Here is an 18644-nt window from a genome sequence, read left to right on the forward strand (position 1 = left end):
TAATGCAGCAATGTGGCCTACTGTGAGCAGCGTGATCTTTTATCTTGGATGCCTTCCCTGCCCCTTTGGATTGACATCTTCCTATAGATGGTCTCTATAATTCCTGAACCTACTTTTGACCACTCATGGACTTCAGCTCTCCTGAAATCCGTTTTTATAACCAATAATCAGCCCTGTTCCCCTCAGTGGTCAATCTGATTGCCCAATCACTACCCCAGGAGGGGACATTTGGGCACTTTAGGAAATTGGGTTGACTCCATGTTTGCTTTTCAATTGGACCTCCACCACTGAAGTGAATTTGTGAAAGAGTTAACCTACCAATTCAAAAGCCTTCTCAAGCTTCAGATGGAGTTCGAGTTACAAGTACCTTGCAAAAAATGTCTTTTGTTGTATAATATATAACATGGTCAATGAACTAGAAAGAGTTTCTACAATCTATAAATACTAAGTTACCCTTTGGTTTTGAAAACCCATCATATGGAACGGGACAAGAGGAACACAAAAGTCGATGGTGGGAGTAGTCTTCAGAATCTCTAATAAGAAGGCTTCAGGGGAGAAAAGGCACTTTTCCACCGTGCTCATAGCAGTACATATTCTATTTTTTAATATGTATTGTCCCCTGTCAAGGAGACAAGCTGCTGTATTACTCACAGGATTATGGCTAAGAGGAAACACAAAATTCTAAAAATACAGTGTGGCTTTTAAAGGTTGCTCTTTGCATAGTTTTTCTCTAGATGCACTGGAAGATTAGGCATCAGAAGGGCTAGAATGCATCCTTTCTATTCCCATGAGCAAAATCAGACTCCTGTCTCTTGAATCTACACTCTGAGGAGGCAGGAGAGGGCTCTTGATTGCTTCATAGTCAGGCTGGTGTTTCCATTAGGCTCTTTTTATGTGGCAGCAGTATAAAGAAGTGGTGCCCAGAGATAAGAGAAATAAAAGCATCCCTGCTGGCGCCCTACACCCCACTCTAAATCCTTGGGGCATGGCTTCATTTCTTTAAATCCTTTTCTCAGTTTGAGCTGGACTGAGACAATCTCATTCAATACTACCATTTTACAGATGGGAAGACTGAGGCCTAAAGAGAGGAAGTAAATTATGCAATGTCACATAGTTAGTGGGGGTCAGAGTTGGGACTGTTTTTTCTTCTACTCTATATGCTCTCTTGCTTGGTCATGGCTTCTCCCTATGTTTGGAAGGTGTCAGCACCCCAAATCATGCTCAACATGTGGTGATCACTTCAGACACTCCAGGAAACTCTTGAACTGCTAATATCTGTGGAAGGAACTGGAATTGTGATTTAAAACAAAAATACAATTGAAAAAGGAAGTGTGGCCACCAAAATAAGTTTAAGCTTTCACCACTGGGAGCCAAACTGAGGCAGAAACCACCCCAGGAAGTAGCTAGTAAGCCATGAGCACCTGCTCCATAGACACTCTTGTGAGTGGTGATACAGAAGAGGGACAGGCCGATCCTACCCCTGCACAGTTCTGTGAAGAATCCGATCTCTAACCTGGCAGCACAGAGCAGTGGGAGGGGCTGTGCCTTTGGAGTCACAGACTGCCTTTGAATTCTAGATCCACCACTGGATCTGTTCCACTTTGGGCTAAAGTGCTTGGAGCCTAACCTTCCTCGTCTGCAATGTGGAACTCTAGCATCAGCTACGTCAGAGAGTTGCCCCAAGAATGACGTCCTAACGCTGGAGCAGGATCATTGTTGGCTTTTCAGCTAGGCAGTACAGGGTCGTGGTTAAAAGCTGGGGCTATGGAGTTAGATGGTCGCAGAGATCTCTGCTCTACTGTTTACTAGCCATGGGTTATTTAAAAATTTCTGTACCTCAGTTTCCTTGTCTATAAAAGAAGGGCAATGATGTCTACCTCTCCAGGTTGGTGAGAGGGTAATTTATGTAGAGCTCTTAGCACAGTGCCTGGCATATAGTAAGCACTCAATAAATGTTGTTTGTAATTATTCTCGTTATCAATAATCAAAGTTAATTGTCTCTGTAGATGAAGGAACCTGAATTATTCTCGGTGCTTCGGTGACCCAAATAGCCCACTTTGCTTTGCTCTCTCAGCTGCTCCTCTCATCCTAACAGGCTTAATCGCCTTGTGAGGGGGTGAGCCTTCTCCTCCCTGGCCCCTTTGATGTGGGAGTGAGGAGCTCTTGCCTAGATTCTTTCAAAGGGTGGCACTGAGGGGCCTGGGGCACGGCTGGAAAGCTGCGGAGTCTAGTGTCTAGTGGGAACGATGAGAGCCTGTAAACGTGGTGATTGGAATTTGGGGCCGTATCTCCTGCGAAACAGAAGTAATATGAGAAGAGATTTTCTAAACCTTTAGGGGTGATGACAGCTAGGGAGAGGCCCTCGATTTCTACTCACCCTCTCTATATTAAGAAGATTCAATTACACTCTTTGATTCATCAATATCTCAATATTCAGCGCTGATTAACTCGAGGGGCGGAAGACAATTTTCCCCTTGGTCTCAGGAGAGGGCAATTGTACATGGCAAGAGCAATGGCACTTGATATTAATTAAAGGAACATTTCATTTTTCTAGTGGAATGAGGTTTATGACTTCTAAGGGCTCTAAGAGGATGGGCAGAATGCGGAATTGGAATTAAATGCAAACCAGTGACAGGGCTGAAGCAGTCAACTTGAGTTTTCTAAGCTGGGGCCTGCTCATCCCAGGCACATACTAGGTCCATTTTACTTCTTACATGAATACATGCCCTCCCTGGCTCATACGCACATCCAGATACTATCTCACCAACACACACACACACACACCCTCCTATGTGCATACACCTGTACAGGTATGCATTCCTGGTTTATCCTGCAATGGATAACCTGGTGATGGAGCAGCTCTGTTGAACTCTGAGGTACTGGCTTTCAGAAGAAGGGGCAGGCTAGAGTCTTTGGAGCCACTGTCAGAGGGACCGTTGTAACCCTTTCCCAGAACCAGTATCATTCCATGGCCACTACCAAAAGCTGTTTGGAGATTAGCAGATCTGGCCTTGCTCTTCTGCGACCACCCTGGCAAGCTGGTTCTCCCTGGCTTTGGCACTCCGGATTTATAGCTAGTTACTTTCACCTGGGCTCTTGGGGGTGCAGGCCTTGGTAGAGCTGGGGGCGGTTGAGAAGAAGATTATATCCCTTCTGTGGGTTGAGAAGAAGACTATATCCCTATAAAAATGGGGATAAATAATATGTCCAGTGAGTGGGAGAGCCAATTCACTGGCCCACATGGGTAAAAAAAAATAAATCAAGCTCTATGTGTGTGTGTGTGTTCGTGTTCTGCCCAGACCATTTTCCCTGTTTACTGATCAGGTTAGAACGAGACTATGGAAGACTTTGTATAGAACTTCTGGTTGCCTTGAGCAACAGTAACCTTTAACTCCTCATTTTACCACTGCAGAGCAGTGATTCCAAATTGCTGACCTCTGGAAAGTTCTAAGTTTATGAGGGAGGTTTCACCAGTGAGTTTTTCACCAGTTAATAGCAAACAGAGGAAAATGAACACAGCTGTGAGTTTTTAATAAAGCAAATTTAATTTAGTAGACAGGACTGTCCTATATTCCAAGATTAGGTCTTTCAGGTCTTTCTTATTGTTTTTCATGCTCAAGAGCCCTTTCTTTTTTCTTTTTATTTTTTTTAAAGATTTTATTTATTTATTTGAGAGAGAGAGAGAGAGAAACAGCATGAGAGGGGAGAGGGTCAGAGGGAGAAGCAGGCTCCCCGCTGAGCCGGGAGCCCGATGCGGGACTCGATCCCAGGACTCCGGGATCATGACCTGAGCCGAAGGCAGTCACTTAACCAACTGAGCCACCCAGGCACCCTCAAGAGCCCTTACTTAATGAAAGGAATGCGATATTAAATTTTAGTTAGATCTCATTTTTTAATACATTTTTTTTTGCCAAAATTCCAAGATTAGGTCTTTCATGTCTTTCATATTGTTTTTCATGATCAAGAGCCCTTTCTTAATGAAAGGAATGCGATATTAAATTTTAGTTAGATCTCATTTTTTAATACACTTTTTTTTTTGCCAAAATTAAAAGCTGGCAACCCACTGTCAATTCATTTTTTTTTTTTTTTTTTTTTTTTTTTTTAATATTTTTTTTTTTTTGAAAAAAATAAGAGCTGGCACCCCTCTTTCATTTTTTTTTTTTTTTTTTTTTTTTTGCTCTTCTAAAATATTTACTTACTGGTGAAGCCAACTTTGGGAAATCACCATGCAGAGCAGAGTATCAGGCAGTATCTAGCTCAGGGGTTCTCACTTTGAATGTGCATTGTAATTGCCTGAGAGTCTGTGAAGACGGAGATTGCCGGCCCCCACCCCCAGTTTCTCATTAGCAGGACTGGAAACCAGGCTGGAAAACCTGCATTTCTAGTAAGTTTTCAGGAGATGCTGCTCATGGTCCAAGGACCACGCTCAGAACCACTGGCCCAGCTTGTCCGTGGTGGAATGGGGAAGGCTTCCTGAGACCTGAAGGAGAGTCCTCGTTACAGGCAGAGGCCCGGAATCTCACCACAGTAGGGACGCAGACACCGGCCGACTCTGCACTCGTGCATTTCAGATTTCCTGCTCCTCCCACTAACGGGGCTAATAATGTGGGCCAGTGCAGTTGTGCTTCTATGATAGCAAACAAGATCACTTTCTGAACTAAATGACTCTATGAAGACCAGACTGTTCCATTTTGATGCTGGAAGAAGAGAGAATGTTCCAGGCTGTCCGCCTGATAGGTCAGCCCAGAGTCTGAATGTGTCAGGAGTTTCTCACTTGTGGCTACTTGTTGCCTTTGGTGGCCATGGGCTGCAAGGAAGGCAGTCCAGAGCTGACTTCTGTGGGCCCTGGGGTGATGAGCAGAAAGGCGCTGGGGCTTGGGGGTAAGGATTTGGTCTGGGACATGCTTATATGACTCATGCAGGGTCAATGTGACTTTTGAAGGCTCTTCAAAAGTGTTTTTATTTGCTTTCTCATTCTTTGGTTTCTCTACCTGGGATATCCTCTGAGGTTACGTTCATTTTATCTCATTTCTCATCCAAATTAATTCATCACCCTGGTGTATTTTAGTGTTTCTAAAATACCTGGTTTAATTTGTACACTTATTACTGTCTAAAAACCTGGAACTTGGTTTGGTGTCGGGCTAAAATAATTAACAAACTACTGGCTCTTGGAAACATACATGTTAAAATATCATACAGAAACAGCAAATAAATACAAATAAAAAGTATTTCAGGGAATAGTTTGCTGACAATAGAATGTAACTGATCATAGATTTTTCCAAGTGTCTCAGTTACTTCTCTGAAGTAAGTTAGTCATACTGGGGTCTGCCATTACGCTGCATTATAATGATGGGATACACTAAACTATAATGAATAAATGTGGTAGGGATTCTCGTGAAATTATTTTGGGTCACCAGAAAAAGACAATTGACAGAGTCAAGTTTCCACTGTCTTTGCTCCTTGAAACAGCACCTGGAAAGTGGTGCAAAAGTGGATGTCTACACCCCAGGTTTATATTTTTCAGGAAAGATATGTGAGCATTCCTTCTGTGCCCTCCCCTCTTCAGTCCCAAACCCTTAATCCATCAGGGTCTCGTGCATGATGGGAATGCTCGGGCTGAGACTTACAACAAGATGAGACATGCCCAGTGGATTAATTTGGGTTGGTAGTTTTCCTGCATGCTCTTTTGTGACCAGGAAGCTAAACCAACCACCCAAACTCAGTCCTCCTACACAGGAGAGCCACTTACGTTTGTCCTGCAGGGAATCGTGGGGCACTTCTCCCTGGGGACTCTCTTCCAAGTCTCCATAGTGTAGGACCTTGTGGTTGGGTGAAAGTCGACAGTACCAAAATTTGTCTGAGGGGAGAAAACACATACAAATTTATAAGGTAAGTGAATCTGATTTCCAAAAATATCGACATCTTTATTTCCTAAGAGTCTTGCCTAGAAGAACAAGCAATGTATTTGATTTTAGGTCTTAAGGAAGGAATGAATTCTAGAGCCCTGGGTAATAAGTCCCCTTTTGATTCTGATATTTAGTTAGCACTGTCCTGCTAACCATTCGGGAGGTCATTAAATCCTTCAGGAATAATGGCATCAGGTTTTCTGAGGTGGTGGTTTCCAGAGGGTTTATTTCATCAGTATCTATAATGACTATGGGAATTATTCCTTGTCCACGTAGGTCTGGCAAAAGTGGGGAGGGAGATGTAGAAAAACCAGCTTTCTTGGAACTCTTCTGCTTCCACATTCTTCTCCAAGATGTTGAGACTGTTGAGATAGTTGTGTGCCATATCTTAATTGGTGCACCAGACCCCCACCTCTGGGGCTAATACACACAAATTAATCCAAGAATGAATTGTTAGGATGCTAGTGATAGACACAACGGGTGGAATTCATGAGAAAATAATCTAAATAAGTCAGGGATTGATCCAAAGAATGAGGATATTCACAATCGTCTCCTCTCTGATTCCTAGAGTTTAGTTCTCTAAATAGACATGACTAGAAGGGAACTAAGAGGTACAGTCTTCCAGTTATAAAATGAATAAGACATGGGGATGTAATGCATTGCACAGGGAATATAATTGGTAACCCGGTAACAACTTTGTATGGTGACAGATGGTTACTACATTTATTGTGGTGATCATTTTGTAATATATAGAAGTATAGAATCACTATGTTATATACCTGAAACTAAACAAAATTAAAAAATTAAGACAAAAACAAAGAAATAGGCATGACCAGGGCCTTAGAGTCATTCTTATAAGTAACTCCCTCAACCTAACCTGCTCTGCATTCCAATGCAATAAAAATGTTTGAATAAGCCTGTGAGGTAGGAAGGAGGAGGCAAAAAACACTTTTATAGATAAAGAGCTTAAATTGTGACAGCAACCTTCATGAAACTCTCAAGCAAGGCTGTGCTTAGATGCCTCCTCCTCCAGGAAGCCCTCTCTGATTACTACTTCTGAAGGGACTCTCCCCATCTTCTTAGCTGCCCCAACATCTTCCTTGATTATGGGGGTCCCCATGTGAAGCATCTTGGTATTTCTCATTATTTGCCACAAACCCTAGGGAATCAACTTGCCCTAGCAGGTGTACTGTGAATAATTACTGATGGAAAAGGACTCAGGATACTCATGAGCCCAGACAGTATGGAGAAGCCAGGGCTCTCTAATGACAGCCCCTGTCTTCATAATGACATTATCCCAACCCCTTGGCACCGTGCCTGGCACACAGGAGTAGCACAGTTGGTGTTGGCTAAATTGATAAATGAGGACCCAAGGGGACTTGGTCCAAACGCTTAAGACGCGAAGCATGTATGACCTTGAAAGCATTCATGACCTGTAAGCCCCTCTGTACAGTCATGCAGTTGGTGAACATGGTGGCCTTGGTCAAGTCACCTCATTACTGTGTCTACAAATGTATTGTTTCGAAACTACTCTGATTAGAAAGTGCTCCATAACATTGTAAGGAAAGTGGGTTCCTATCTAAAATTGCCTTCACTGCAAAACTTATGTCTTAACTAGGACTCTTTTAATAGAAAAGAAAGTGTTAAAAATGGAAGGAAAAGCCACACAACGAACAAAGAAAACACCCACACTTGATCCACAAAAGCAAAATGCCCCTGTGATTCCCATCTTCCTCATCTATAAACAGGGTTTGAGAATTCTTGAATGTAGTCAGAATATGGCAATCCATATAATTTAAAAAGAATCTGAACTCTGCTAGAAAAATTTGAGAGGAAAGGAAAAGTTATTTGATGGCTAGGGAAACACCTGGCATTGCTCAATTTTCAAAATCATGTTAAATCTACACATATAACACAGGTCATTTTCCTGGGAGACTATTTCAAAGGGAGAACATAAAGTTACTCCCTGAATAATCTACAGTCATTTCAATTAGGCAAACATGTAATCACCAAGTTCTCCATGAGGAGAACACATTTGGGAATCGGACTCATGATTCACAATAGGAATTGTGAATTCTACAGGAGCAGGCGGTGCTCTGGTCGTGAGCATCAACAGTGCTCTTGGGGGGCCTGCGGAGACTGCACAAAGCCAGCTGGAGAGATTTACTATGAAACTTCCTTTCCCTGATACCTCAGCACTGGGATTTTTAGCTAAGTGAGTAACCGAAGGGTCACAGAAAGCCGGCAAGGAAGTCAGTGAGCTGTGCACTGAGTAAGGGCCCAACCTATTCTTTACAGGGACCCCTCACTTCTTAAGCTGGGATAAGCTCCAGGGGTAACGGTAGTAACCTAAAACCCAAGGACCAATATGATGCAATCAAAGATCATTCATTCTCAGGATATTGGGGGAGCATTACAAAATTTAAGTGGATCAAGCAGATATACTGTGAAGTAAAATGCACAACTTATATTCTTCAAAGACTTCAAAAATTTCTGCTGCATTTGCTTTCAAGGGACGTTTTCTTATCCAGTGAACATTTGCAGAGTGCCCAGTGCACATGGCACTCTACCGGGTATAGCACAAATTCATCAGGGTGAAAGGCAGACATGAGAGACAGAGCCAAGAAGTTCAAGGATGAGGAGCTCCCTCGGTTCTTGGTGGCAACTGAGAGAAACATGGTGGAAACACTTGTCTCCCAGGCTTGGGAAAGAGGCGCAGGGACTCAGCAACTCTGACTAGACTGCAGGGAAAAGTAGGAATAGGGAAGGTCTCTTGTGCAGTGTATTCTTCCACTCAGAAACTATGAGAGGACGGTGGCTATTTATCAGGGTTCCTGGAGGCAAGGCAACTACTGTCTTCGCAAAGTTGTGGTGCATGTTCACTGAAAAGAAACACCAAAGGCCTCCCGGAACCCTGCCATATCGATATCTGGGGCACAGCTGACAGAATTTCCTCCTACCTCTGGCTAACTCCTCTCCTGTCCTATATGAGTTTCTCTTTCTCAGGCTACTACTAAAATGGGAGAGAGCAAAAAGATCTGGACATCATTAATGGAAGGCATTGCTCCATTCCTTCCTCCCCATCAAACAGGAAGTCTTGGATGGATGACAAAACACTGGAGACAGGGGCTGGAAAGTCTTGGGGAGGCTGTTTTGACTCATAAGCAAATGGGTGGATGCCATGACAGTATCTTCCTCAGGATGAGGGCTGGAGTCATTAGCTCTGGGAAGGTTTAGAGGATCATAACTTGTGTGTGTTTGTCTCAAAGGGGGAGCTGCTGTAGAGGACAGCGGAGTGGCCGGTTCTGAGCAACAAAACACGCTGGCTTGTTGTGTGAGAGAGTTTCCATGTCAGTCAGCAGCAGCAGCTTGATTTGCAGTTTCTTTTACGGTAAGAAAAATGTGTATTTCTTTTCAAAACCCAGCATGATGTTACTAGTTCCTCAATCCCCCTGGGCAATGAATGAGTGGATTGTGTCACTAAAAGCAATTAGCAGGAAGCAGTGAGAACATTATTGAAGATTGTTTATTAGCATTTAAAGAATAAACAGGAGTTAATATAGAGGTCTTCCAGTCAATTATGATTGTTAGCACGTTAATAGCTATTTCTTCATTCTCCAAATTCAAAAACTGACAAGATAGAGATAATTTTGTGCTTCACTTTCTTGGTCTGTCTCTGTATGAGTGCATGTGTGTGGGCGTGCATGCATGCATGTGTATGTATGTATGTGTGTGTGTGTGTGTGTGTGTGTGTGTGTGCGTGTGTAGGATCAGAGAGAAAAGCTGGTTTCAGAGCTCACAAGCCTGGTAAGAAGTTCTCCAGGGCTGATTAAAGCTATTCCCAATGTCGCATAGATCATTACGGAGCTAATAACCACTGACAACTGTAATCCTTGCAGCACTGTTTGATAGAACTTTCTGCTATGACAGAAATACTCCATAGATACTTATCCAATAGTAAGAAAAGAAGTTTTAAATTTTATTTAAGTTCAATTAAATGAGCCATAGGTAGCTATATCCAACAGTGCGACTGACTGTTAGTCTTCAGCACCAAGGCTAGAGACACATTTGGGGCTGGCCAATGGGACTGCACGGGGAGGGGGGGTGGTGAGCAAGCTGGATACTAGCTACCATGAGTGTGAAATGCTGGGTGGGCACAGGGCACAGCAAGAACGGAGTCTTGATCGGCTCTGTCGGGGACTCAGGGGGCAAATGGCTGCTGGCCCAGGGGGCCGAGAGTCCTGTGTCTGGGAAGCCGGTGGCCTTTACTAAAGTAAAATCTTAGGGCACTTCTATTAGGATATTGGAGCTTTCCTAGATTAACCTAAAATGTGCAACCTCTTTAGTGTGCTCAGGTCTTTCTCCTGCCTAGGCTTGAAGCTTTCCAAGTCATAAAACACGAGGGACCCAGCAATGTTTTTAAGGGGAAATGTCTTCTTTGAGGTGATGAGATACGTCTGATGAGATTGCTCTGTTGGTCCAGTAAAGGAAGACAATGAATATAGATAGAGACAGTGGCCATCCTGCCTTCCAAATCTTCCTCATTTCACTGGATAATCTTTAGAACGAGAGATGGTGTTCTGATTCCGAATTCTGTCTCCCTGCAGACTGCTGCTTCCTTTCACAACAGAAGATGACTCCAGAGCCCCAAATCCTTTTAAAGATGGTTTGGCCTAACTGTTGCTTTGGAGTCATACAGACCTGGGCTCCACGCCTGGCCCTCACACATCAGCTAAGTAGCCTTGGCCAATCTGTAAGAACCTTAGGGATCCCTACTCCTCTTTTGCTAAGTAATGTTAATTATTATCTAAAATATTTCTGCACCCTGCACAGAGCTGGCTCACAGCTATTAGCATCTTCCTCTTTTTCCCGTTAACAGTAACCCCTCTTGTCCACTCCTGCCCCCTCCACCTTCTGAGAACAAGGATCATCACTTATTTTGAGCTACTGGAAAGTTCTTTGTCCCTGAAAATCAACTGGATTTTCTTCCTCTGAAAATATGTGTTGATTTATCCCTTTTTTTAAAATAAAAATGAGTTATGATAAGGTTTAATTAAATATTAAACAAAAATTTCAAATCAAGGGTAGAGGAAGAAACAGCCTGTTCCTAAAGAGCGTTCATTTGGTTACTATGCCTGAATATATCACTTGGCTCTAGGTTTTCTGAGTGAGCCGAGACACCGAGGTAAGGTAGATCACTCTTGGCCGGGACACAGAAGCATGCTAGTTCCTCAGGGCACATGCTTTGCTCACATCTGAGTTCCAAATTAAGTCTGTCATGTTAGTGCTTAGAGAAGGTTGTTGTGTTAGTGCTTAGAGAAGGGATGCTGGCCAACAAAATGAACAATGTTTTCAATGAGAAGCAAAAGTTTCATGCTATCATTTCTTGTAATGACACTCCAATGTGTAGCCCTGGGCTCTTATCAAGACTATTCAACCTGAAGGATTTTGAAAGACTCTAATATCTGAAATATAAGGAAAACAGGGAGCAGTTCTTGATCCTGCAGATTCTCATGATGCAAATAATGGCCCTACCATAGACAACTTCTGGAATTTCATCTGAATTCGGTCCCACAGAAGCCCAGGGGACACAGAAGCAAGGCGATCTATCTCATTGTGAAGGAGTCTGAACAGGAGCCTTAGATACTCTGTGATGGGAACAGAATGGAGTGAGTTTGGTATGTGACATCCATTGCCACTCTCCCACCTGTGTTTAAAAACCTATATTCTGAGGATCTACGAGCTAAAATTAATGCTAAATGTCACTAAAGCATGTTTGACAATGTGCAAAGCACTCTACTGGGTGCTATAAATGCAGGATTTTATTTAACCCTTACTTACAACTGGCATCATTAGACAGATGAAGAAATAGGAACATAGAGAGATCTAGTAGGTTGCCCAAGGCCCCCCAGCTAGCGAGTGGGGAAGCAGGGATTTGAATGCCACTTGATGTGTCCCACATGACTTACTGCCTCCAAGTTCTAATGTGGCCAGAATTCCTAGAAACCCAGATCTGTGAATATCTCCATCAGTCTAACCAAGTAGCAGAGCTGTGCATGAGGCAGGGAGAATGAGGGGTAGGTATTAACTCGGGTCTTCTGGCCAAACGTGGTGTGGTAAAGGACTCTGCTCCCCCACTTTCCAGTTCTGTGGGACAGAAAGCTCTTTCCCATTATCCCCTGTACAGTTAATACTTAAATCGGCTCATCTGTATCTGACTCACTGTTGAACAAGTTTTAACAGAGTGTGGCCGCCATTCCTTCCCCGTGTCCTTGCTCTTTTACCTGGGAGGGCATGTGGCTATTCCCTTCTGAGAGCTCCTGTGGAAGTGCATCTCTTTCGAAGGGATTAAAATGATTTTACAGGGTCGCCTGGGGGGCTCAGATCATGATCTCAGTGTCCTGGGATCAAGCCCCATGTCCTCAGTCTCTCTGCTCAGTGGGGAGCCTGCTTCTCCCTCTGCTCCTCCCCCTGCTCATGCTCTCTTTCACTCTCTCTCTCTCTCTCTCTCTCAAATAAATAAATAAAATCTTTTTAAAAAATGAGTTTATGTCATGTCCTCATTAATCCGTGTAAATCTAAGTGGAATGTTTCTATGGGGTGATAGGAAACCAATTTCATCACAGTCTGCTTTGAATCCCTACTTTTATGCATGCAGATCTAGTCACCAGATTTTAAATCCATTTACCAAACACCAAAAGGTCTTCCTTTCTGTACCCAGAAGGATGATTTTATATTAAATACAGATAGCCAGGCTCCCTGGGGAGCTTAACTAATAAATTTATAATCTAGGTGCTAATATTTTTTTGTTCATTAGGTAATTCGTTTTTAGAAAACAGGAAAATTTTCAAATAATGGGCCGATACTTCTTTAGCCAAAAGACTGTCATTATTATATCTAGAAACAGGATTACTCTAGTAGAATCTTATACATTTCAGCCTAGAAAGGGAAGAAGACTTGTAGTAAAGTAGACCAGAAGGTTAAGTGAGTTCTTTGAATTACGTTCTGGAGGATTCTAGCTAGACATCAGCGGAGGCACTGGATGGTATGAATCCATGTGCCATCTCCTCCCTCCTCCTCCCACTTCTATGTCCTTTGCCCAATGCCAAGTAAATAAAAACTTTATAAATCATCTTATGGGAGCAGTATGTCCTGACTATTGGATTTTTCCAAAGGGGATGAAGAGATCAAGCATAGAATCAACTATCTGGCTAACTGAGCTAAGAGATCATCTAGTCCAATTCTCCCACTTACTAGATAGAAATTGTAGCCCTGAGAGGTTATGTGTCTGCCTAAAGGTACTCAGTTGGTTACTTAGAGTTGTGAAGCCGAGAGTCAAGTCTACTTACTCCCAGCTCATTGCTCTTTTCCTACCTTCTACAACCTTCTAGAAGAGTAGCTGCTACCCTTTGTGGTGGCTTTCTCAGAGCTACATTCATGATCACCTTCCCTCCTCACACTGACTTCAGGGCACAGGCATTGTTATCCCCATTTCTTTTTCTTTTTCTTTTTTCTTTTTGAGAGAGAGAGAGAGTGAGCACAGGCAGGGGGAACAGGAGGCAGAGGGGGAAGCAGACTCCCATCTGAGCGGGGAGCCCGATGTGGGGCTCGATCCCAGGATCCTGGGATCATGACCTGATCCGAAGGCAGACGCTTCGACTGAGCCACCCAGGTGACCTGTTATCCCTATTTTTGATGGGGAGACTGCCCACAGTCACACAGCTGGTCAGGGGGAGAGGCGGGAGTGCACCCATTTCATCCCGCCCCAGGGCTCTTGTCCTCACCATCATGCCACACTATCTTCTGGAAAAGCATTTGATGATGCCCCATGCAAGGAATGCGGTGAGAAAGGAGGGAGCTCCCTCTTTGGCTGCTCTCCCAATGGAGCCTTTCTCAGTCCCAGCTGGAACTCAGCTCTTATCATCATTCTGCCCATAGTCCTCTCCCCTGACGCCCCTTTTGAAGCTCAGTGCCATAGCTTGCCATCCTCTGGGAACAACCTATACTTTCATTTCTCAAGGAAGTTCTGCCTTTGGAAGTTCCTTAATACGATTTTTCACTGTAATATTTGAAATTGTTTGAATTTACTCAATATTCAGCACAAAGCCATTAAAGAAAACAGCCAGGGGGACAGGTTTGGCATAAACATGAAATGATATTTGTCATTAGTGGGTGAGCTCTGTGTCTGAGCAGAGCATCCACTGGTTTTCAAAAATATCTGCCAGAGTTTCTCCCGGGCCATAACTGGTGTGTTTTTCTTGGTAGAGCTGCTACTGCTTATGCTTGCTCTGGCTGTCCCTCAATCTCGTCACTCTCCCCAGATCTTATCTTTCAGTTTCAGTTTCTGACTGTTTGTTTATAGGACAGTATGATATGAATCCTGGGACTTTGCCTCAGCAGCCTGTCAAGAGAAGAAGCAAGCAACCAAAGGACTTTACTTCCCTGACTGAGAAAAAGCAGAAAGTGCCTTCTGCCTATTGGAACTAGTCTAATGGCACCCATTCTGACATGGTATTTTGGGATTAAAACTCCCTGAGACAATTCAGAAGTTCTTCTTGCAGGGTTATGAAAACCGATTCTATCCCACCTTGGTTCACTGTTACTTAAATCTCCAGATAAAGTAATTTTCACCTAGAAGGGAATCAGTATTTCACCTCAAAGGGAATCATTTGAGAATTAGGGCCATCCATGCTAAAGTTCCAAAATCAAATCCAGCTGTGGGTACCAGCTCTCCTGACAGCAGAGGGAGTCATTAAGAGTAAGGGCCGTAAAATAAATAAATAAATAAATAAAATAAAATAAAAATAAAATAAAATAAAATAAAAATAAAATGGAAGTAAGGGCCATAGAGTTGCTGGAGTATGAATCCTTGCTCTTCCGCAACTTTGGGCAACTTACTTTTAGCTCCTCACTGTCTCAGTTTCCTTATCTGTGAAGTGGGTATGATCACAGGGTCACCAGGAGGAGGAAATGCATTAAAATAAGTAAAAGGAGAGCCTGGTACATAGTAAGCTCTCGATACGTGTTGGCTGTTCTTGAACACCCACTAGCAGACTTGTGGCGCTAAATAGCTCAGGCGGCTTTTCAGTTCCATGGGTCTTCTGATAGTTCTTTGATTTTCCCTGGGTGCGCATGGGGAGTCAGAACTTACCGGACTGCTATTCCTGTTCGGAGTCCAGTGCTGCAGGGCCTACCCTTAAGCCAGCACCCATGCCCCATGACTCCCCAGGGAGCAGGCCACCATTCACCCTCGCCGGGACACAGTGCCCCAGACACAATACCTTGCCTCCGCCGGCAGTTGAGTTTCCTAAAGCAGGTCCCTTCCACGAGGCGGTTCAGGCGTTGCTGTTTGATCAGCTCCAAGATTTCTGGTTGAATCTTCTCCTTCAGTTCCCTGTGAAGAACACACATGCATTGCACGGCATGCCTTGAGAACAGCACCTGGTTGAAAGGGCATCGTGGGCAGATGGGGCAGCGAAGTGCAAGCCGCATCTTTCCACGACCATCCCAACACCTCCCAAGGTGGTGCTTTAGAGGATTATTTATTAAGAGTTGGTGGACAGGTTGATCTGTTAAAACAACACTATAGATTCTCTGACATTTACAGAATACCCACCGAAGCACCCGCCACTTCTGTGATGTTTTGCTACACCAAAGCCTCCCAAGAAGTTTCTTTCCTTGTTTCACAAAGCCACAGATATAAACTCATGCAGAAACTCACTTGGCTTTGCCAAGACAATAAATCTTTGGTCACACTTCCCCCTCCTACAGCAGGTAAACTCCTAGACTGCATTTGTGATCTGACCAAAGAGCAATACCAGGCAGCCATGTAATTACTAATTCCACAGCAAACCACAGGACCACATTTTGCTTTCCACTCTATAACTTACAAATGGGAGCAACATATCATCCCTGATTCTAGCCCACAGAGCTGGGGATAATAATGGGATAAATTAGGGATTATTTGCATCTTGAGTCAGGCTAATACAATATAACTTAGTTTTAGATGCACTATGCCTTAAAGATATCAGGACAGAGTACAATGTTTTTTAAATCTCTTTTTTTCTAAGAAGATTTTATTTATTTGAGAGAGAGAGAGAGAGAGAGAGAGAGAGCGAGCAGGGGGAGGAGCAGAGGGAGAGGGACAAGCTGACTCCTGGCTGAGCACAAGCCCAATTCGGGGCTCCATCCCACGACCCTGAGATCATGACCTGAGCTGAAATCAAGAGTCGGACGCTTAACCCACTGAGGCATGCAGGTACCCCAAGAGCATAGTTTTTGTTTTTGTTTTTTTAATCATGTGAAATTTTATGTAGTGCTCTAGCATTTGAGTCTAGGAAAGCTAGAGCTATTCTGGTTGATGCTGGACAGGGAGAACCCTCAGTAGTGTTAAAGTATTGATTAGAACGTAAACCCAGAACTTGGAAGACTAGCGTTTTAATCTAGACTCTGCCCATGACTTGCATTTCATGTAGCTCATCGAAGTCTCAGTTTTCCCACCTGTAAAATGGGGATAAGAACATTTTGTGGGAAAACGCTGTGACTCCCAAAGGAGACAGTGTAAGTGCAAGTGCTCTACAAGCCCTGGGTAGGAACGCGAGGTTATTATTGAATTTGCTTTGATAATATTCTCTCCTTCCCTCAGGCCAACTCTCCAGATATGCCCACATTTCACTGTAGTCATGGCTCACATGTCTGTCAGCTTCCACCTCAACTCTGGACCTGCTCTGACTGCAGACAGGCTGTCTTCACAGGGTGGTCGGCTCACGGGTGGGGAAGGCACTCACACTTGGGAGGTCCCTGCTTTGAGTCAGGTAGTGGGACTATCTGATTTTAGCTCAGTTAACATCCCCTTCCTGCTCCCCCTCAAAAACCCCCAAGTTTTGGGAACACGTATTAGTGTTGTTAATAAGTGGGTATTATTATTTCTATTTTACAGGTGGGGAAACAGCTCACAGACGTTAAGCGTGGAACTCAATCTTCTGCATACAAACTGCTTCTATTTACATGTGAGATAAAGAGAATTAAAAAGTCACATCAAAGGATCTGGCCCTCTAACGAACGAGGTGTGCTAGTACTCTGCTAATACATATTTTAAACTCCAATGGCTTCAAGCCTCCTGTCATTTGATACTGTTGCAACTGAACATTTATAAAGCATAATATGGAGATTGAGTCCTAAGAACACAGCTTGGTACCTTTGTAAAGCTCTCCTGTGCAGACCTTCAGGGTCTCATCTCGGCCTTTCAGATCACTGAAACTATTTATTATCAGTGTTCAGCTTTGGTAAAATGGACTTAGTACATTGCAGGTTTGATGAACCCTGCTCTGAATGGGAGAAGAAGGTGGGTGGAAATGCCAGGGCAGCCACACGTGACAATAAATCACCACTCCTGACTTCCGAGCCAGGGCGAAGGGCAGAGAGGACGAGATGGCACTAAGGGATCGAGAGGTCACTGGAGAAAGGGTTTGGGAATTTCACCGATTCTTAGGTTGCGATGTATCTTTAAATAATAGTTTCAGTAGGCTAGAGTTGAACTATTAAAATGGAGATAAAGATGCAGGGAAGAGGCCCAAAAGGAGGAAATAATCGAAAGTACTTCCGAGTCATTTTAGTCGATGATTTACGACATCTTAGTGTAAGACCCAGACATGCGCATGGTGACACTCCATTATGGCAACGTCTCCTGGGGAGATATTTCCAGAGTGAGTGAATCCACTGCTGCAAGAGTTAGCCCTTCCTTGTTGTGAGCCCCAAAGGCCTCTAAAACATGACTGGGAATGAGAAAGAAGAGGAAAACTTTTCTTTTTTTCTAAGTGATTTCCTCTTCTTTTCATGCAAATGGACCCACTTGCTATAAAATTCACTCATAGTAGGAAAACCTATATAACACCTACATGGTGTGTCTGTGGATGAGGTTGGACCTCAGTGTAATGCATTATGGACCACAGTTGGGGATAGAGATTCTCAGCTTGGGGTCAATGAGGCCAAGGTCATGGGTTCACTGCCCTCGTTTGGATAGATATTCTTCTAATTCTGTCTATAGGCCCTGTACATAAATAAAAGAAGGAAGATTAAAGGGGGTAGGGTGAATGAGTGTGTGAAGAGCAAGTCCAGGTCCGGCATCGTTTCTGGGACACAATCCCAGGTCCACGGCCGGCAAGGCCGGCGCCACATACAGAAGACAGGCGGCCCCACTAGACCAGTGAGCTGCCTCCTGGCCCTGTGGTCTGCCCCACTGAGCTGTTACTCTGTGTCCCCCTAGAAGAGAGGGTGGCACACATTTCCTGTAAAGGCCAGACAGTAAATATTTCAGGCTCCGGGGGTCATAGCTGTCTGTGGCAACTACTCAGCTCTGCCGCAGTAGAGTGGAAGCAGTCAACGAACGGTATGTAAACACATGAGTGTGGCTGTGTTCCAATAAAACTCCCATTACAGAAACAGGTAGTGAGCTGGATTTGCCCCAAGAGCCATCTACACTTTGCCGACCCCTGATCTAAAAGGGTTCTGTGAAAACTTTGGGTGTGCTGAGGGACGTGTCTGTTTCATGGAAATTGATCTGTCTTGACAACCGGAGGGCCTCCAAATTCAGTCCTTGTATTTCTTCTGTTCTTTATATTATAGACTCATGACTTTGAATATCAACTTTATGCTGACAGCTTCCCAAATTTATATTTCCAACCCGGACCTTTCGGCTGAACTCCAAATTCGTCAAACCAACTGTGAGACATGCCAAAT

General features: G+C 43.8%; 1 protein-coding gene across 5 annotated transcripts in view; it reads right to left on the minus strand.

Annotated features, from left to right (window-relative positions):
- Positions 1-18644, minus strand: part of ELMO1 (engulfment and cell motility 1) — a 525187-nt gene that overhangs the window by 18791 nt on the left and 487752 nt on the right. For all 5 annotated transcript variants that reach the window (XM_025873160.2, XM_025873157.2, XM_025873158.1 and 2 more), the window contains 2 exons: positions 15188-15300; positions 5750-5857 (listed from right to left, as the gene is read on the minus strand). In XM_025873160.2, the coding sequence (XP_025728945.1) occupies positions 5750-5857; positions 15188-15300 (221 nt within the window). The remainder of the gene's footprint in view (positions 1-5749; positions 5858-15187; positions 15301-18644) is intronic.

Source organism: Callorhinus ursinus, unplaced genomic scaffold (assembly GCF_003265705.2).
Source record: "Callorhinus ursinus isolate GAN/ISIS: 27379988/994484 unplaced genomic scaffold, GSC_fseal_2.0 scaffold12, whole genome shotgun sequence".
NCBI classification, from domain to species: Eukaryota; Metazoa; Chordata; class Mammalia; order Carnivora; family Otariidae; genus Callorhinus; species Callorhinus ursinus.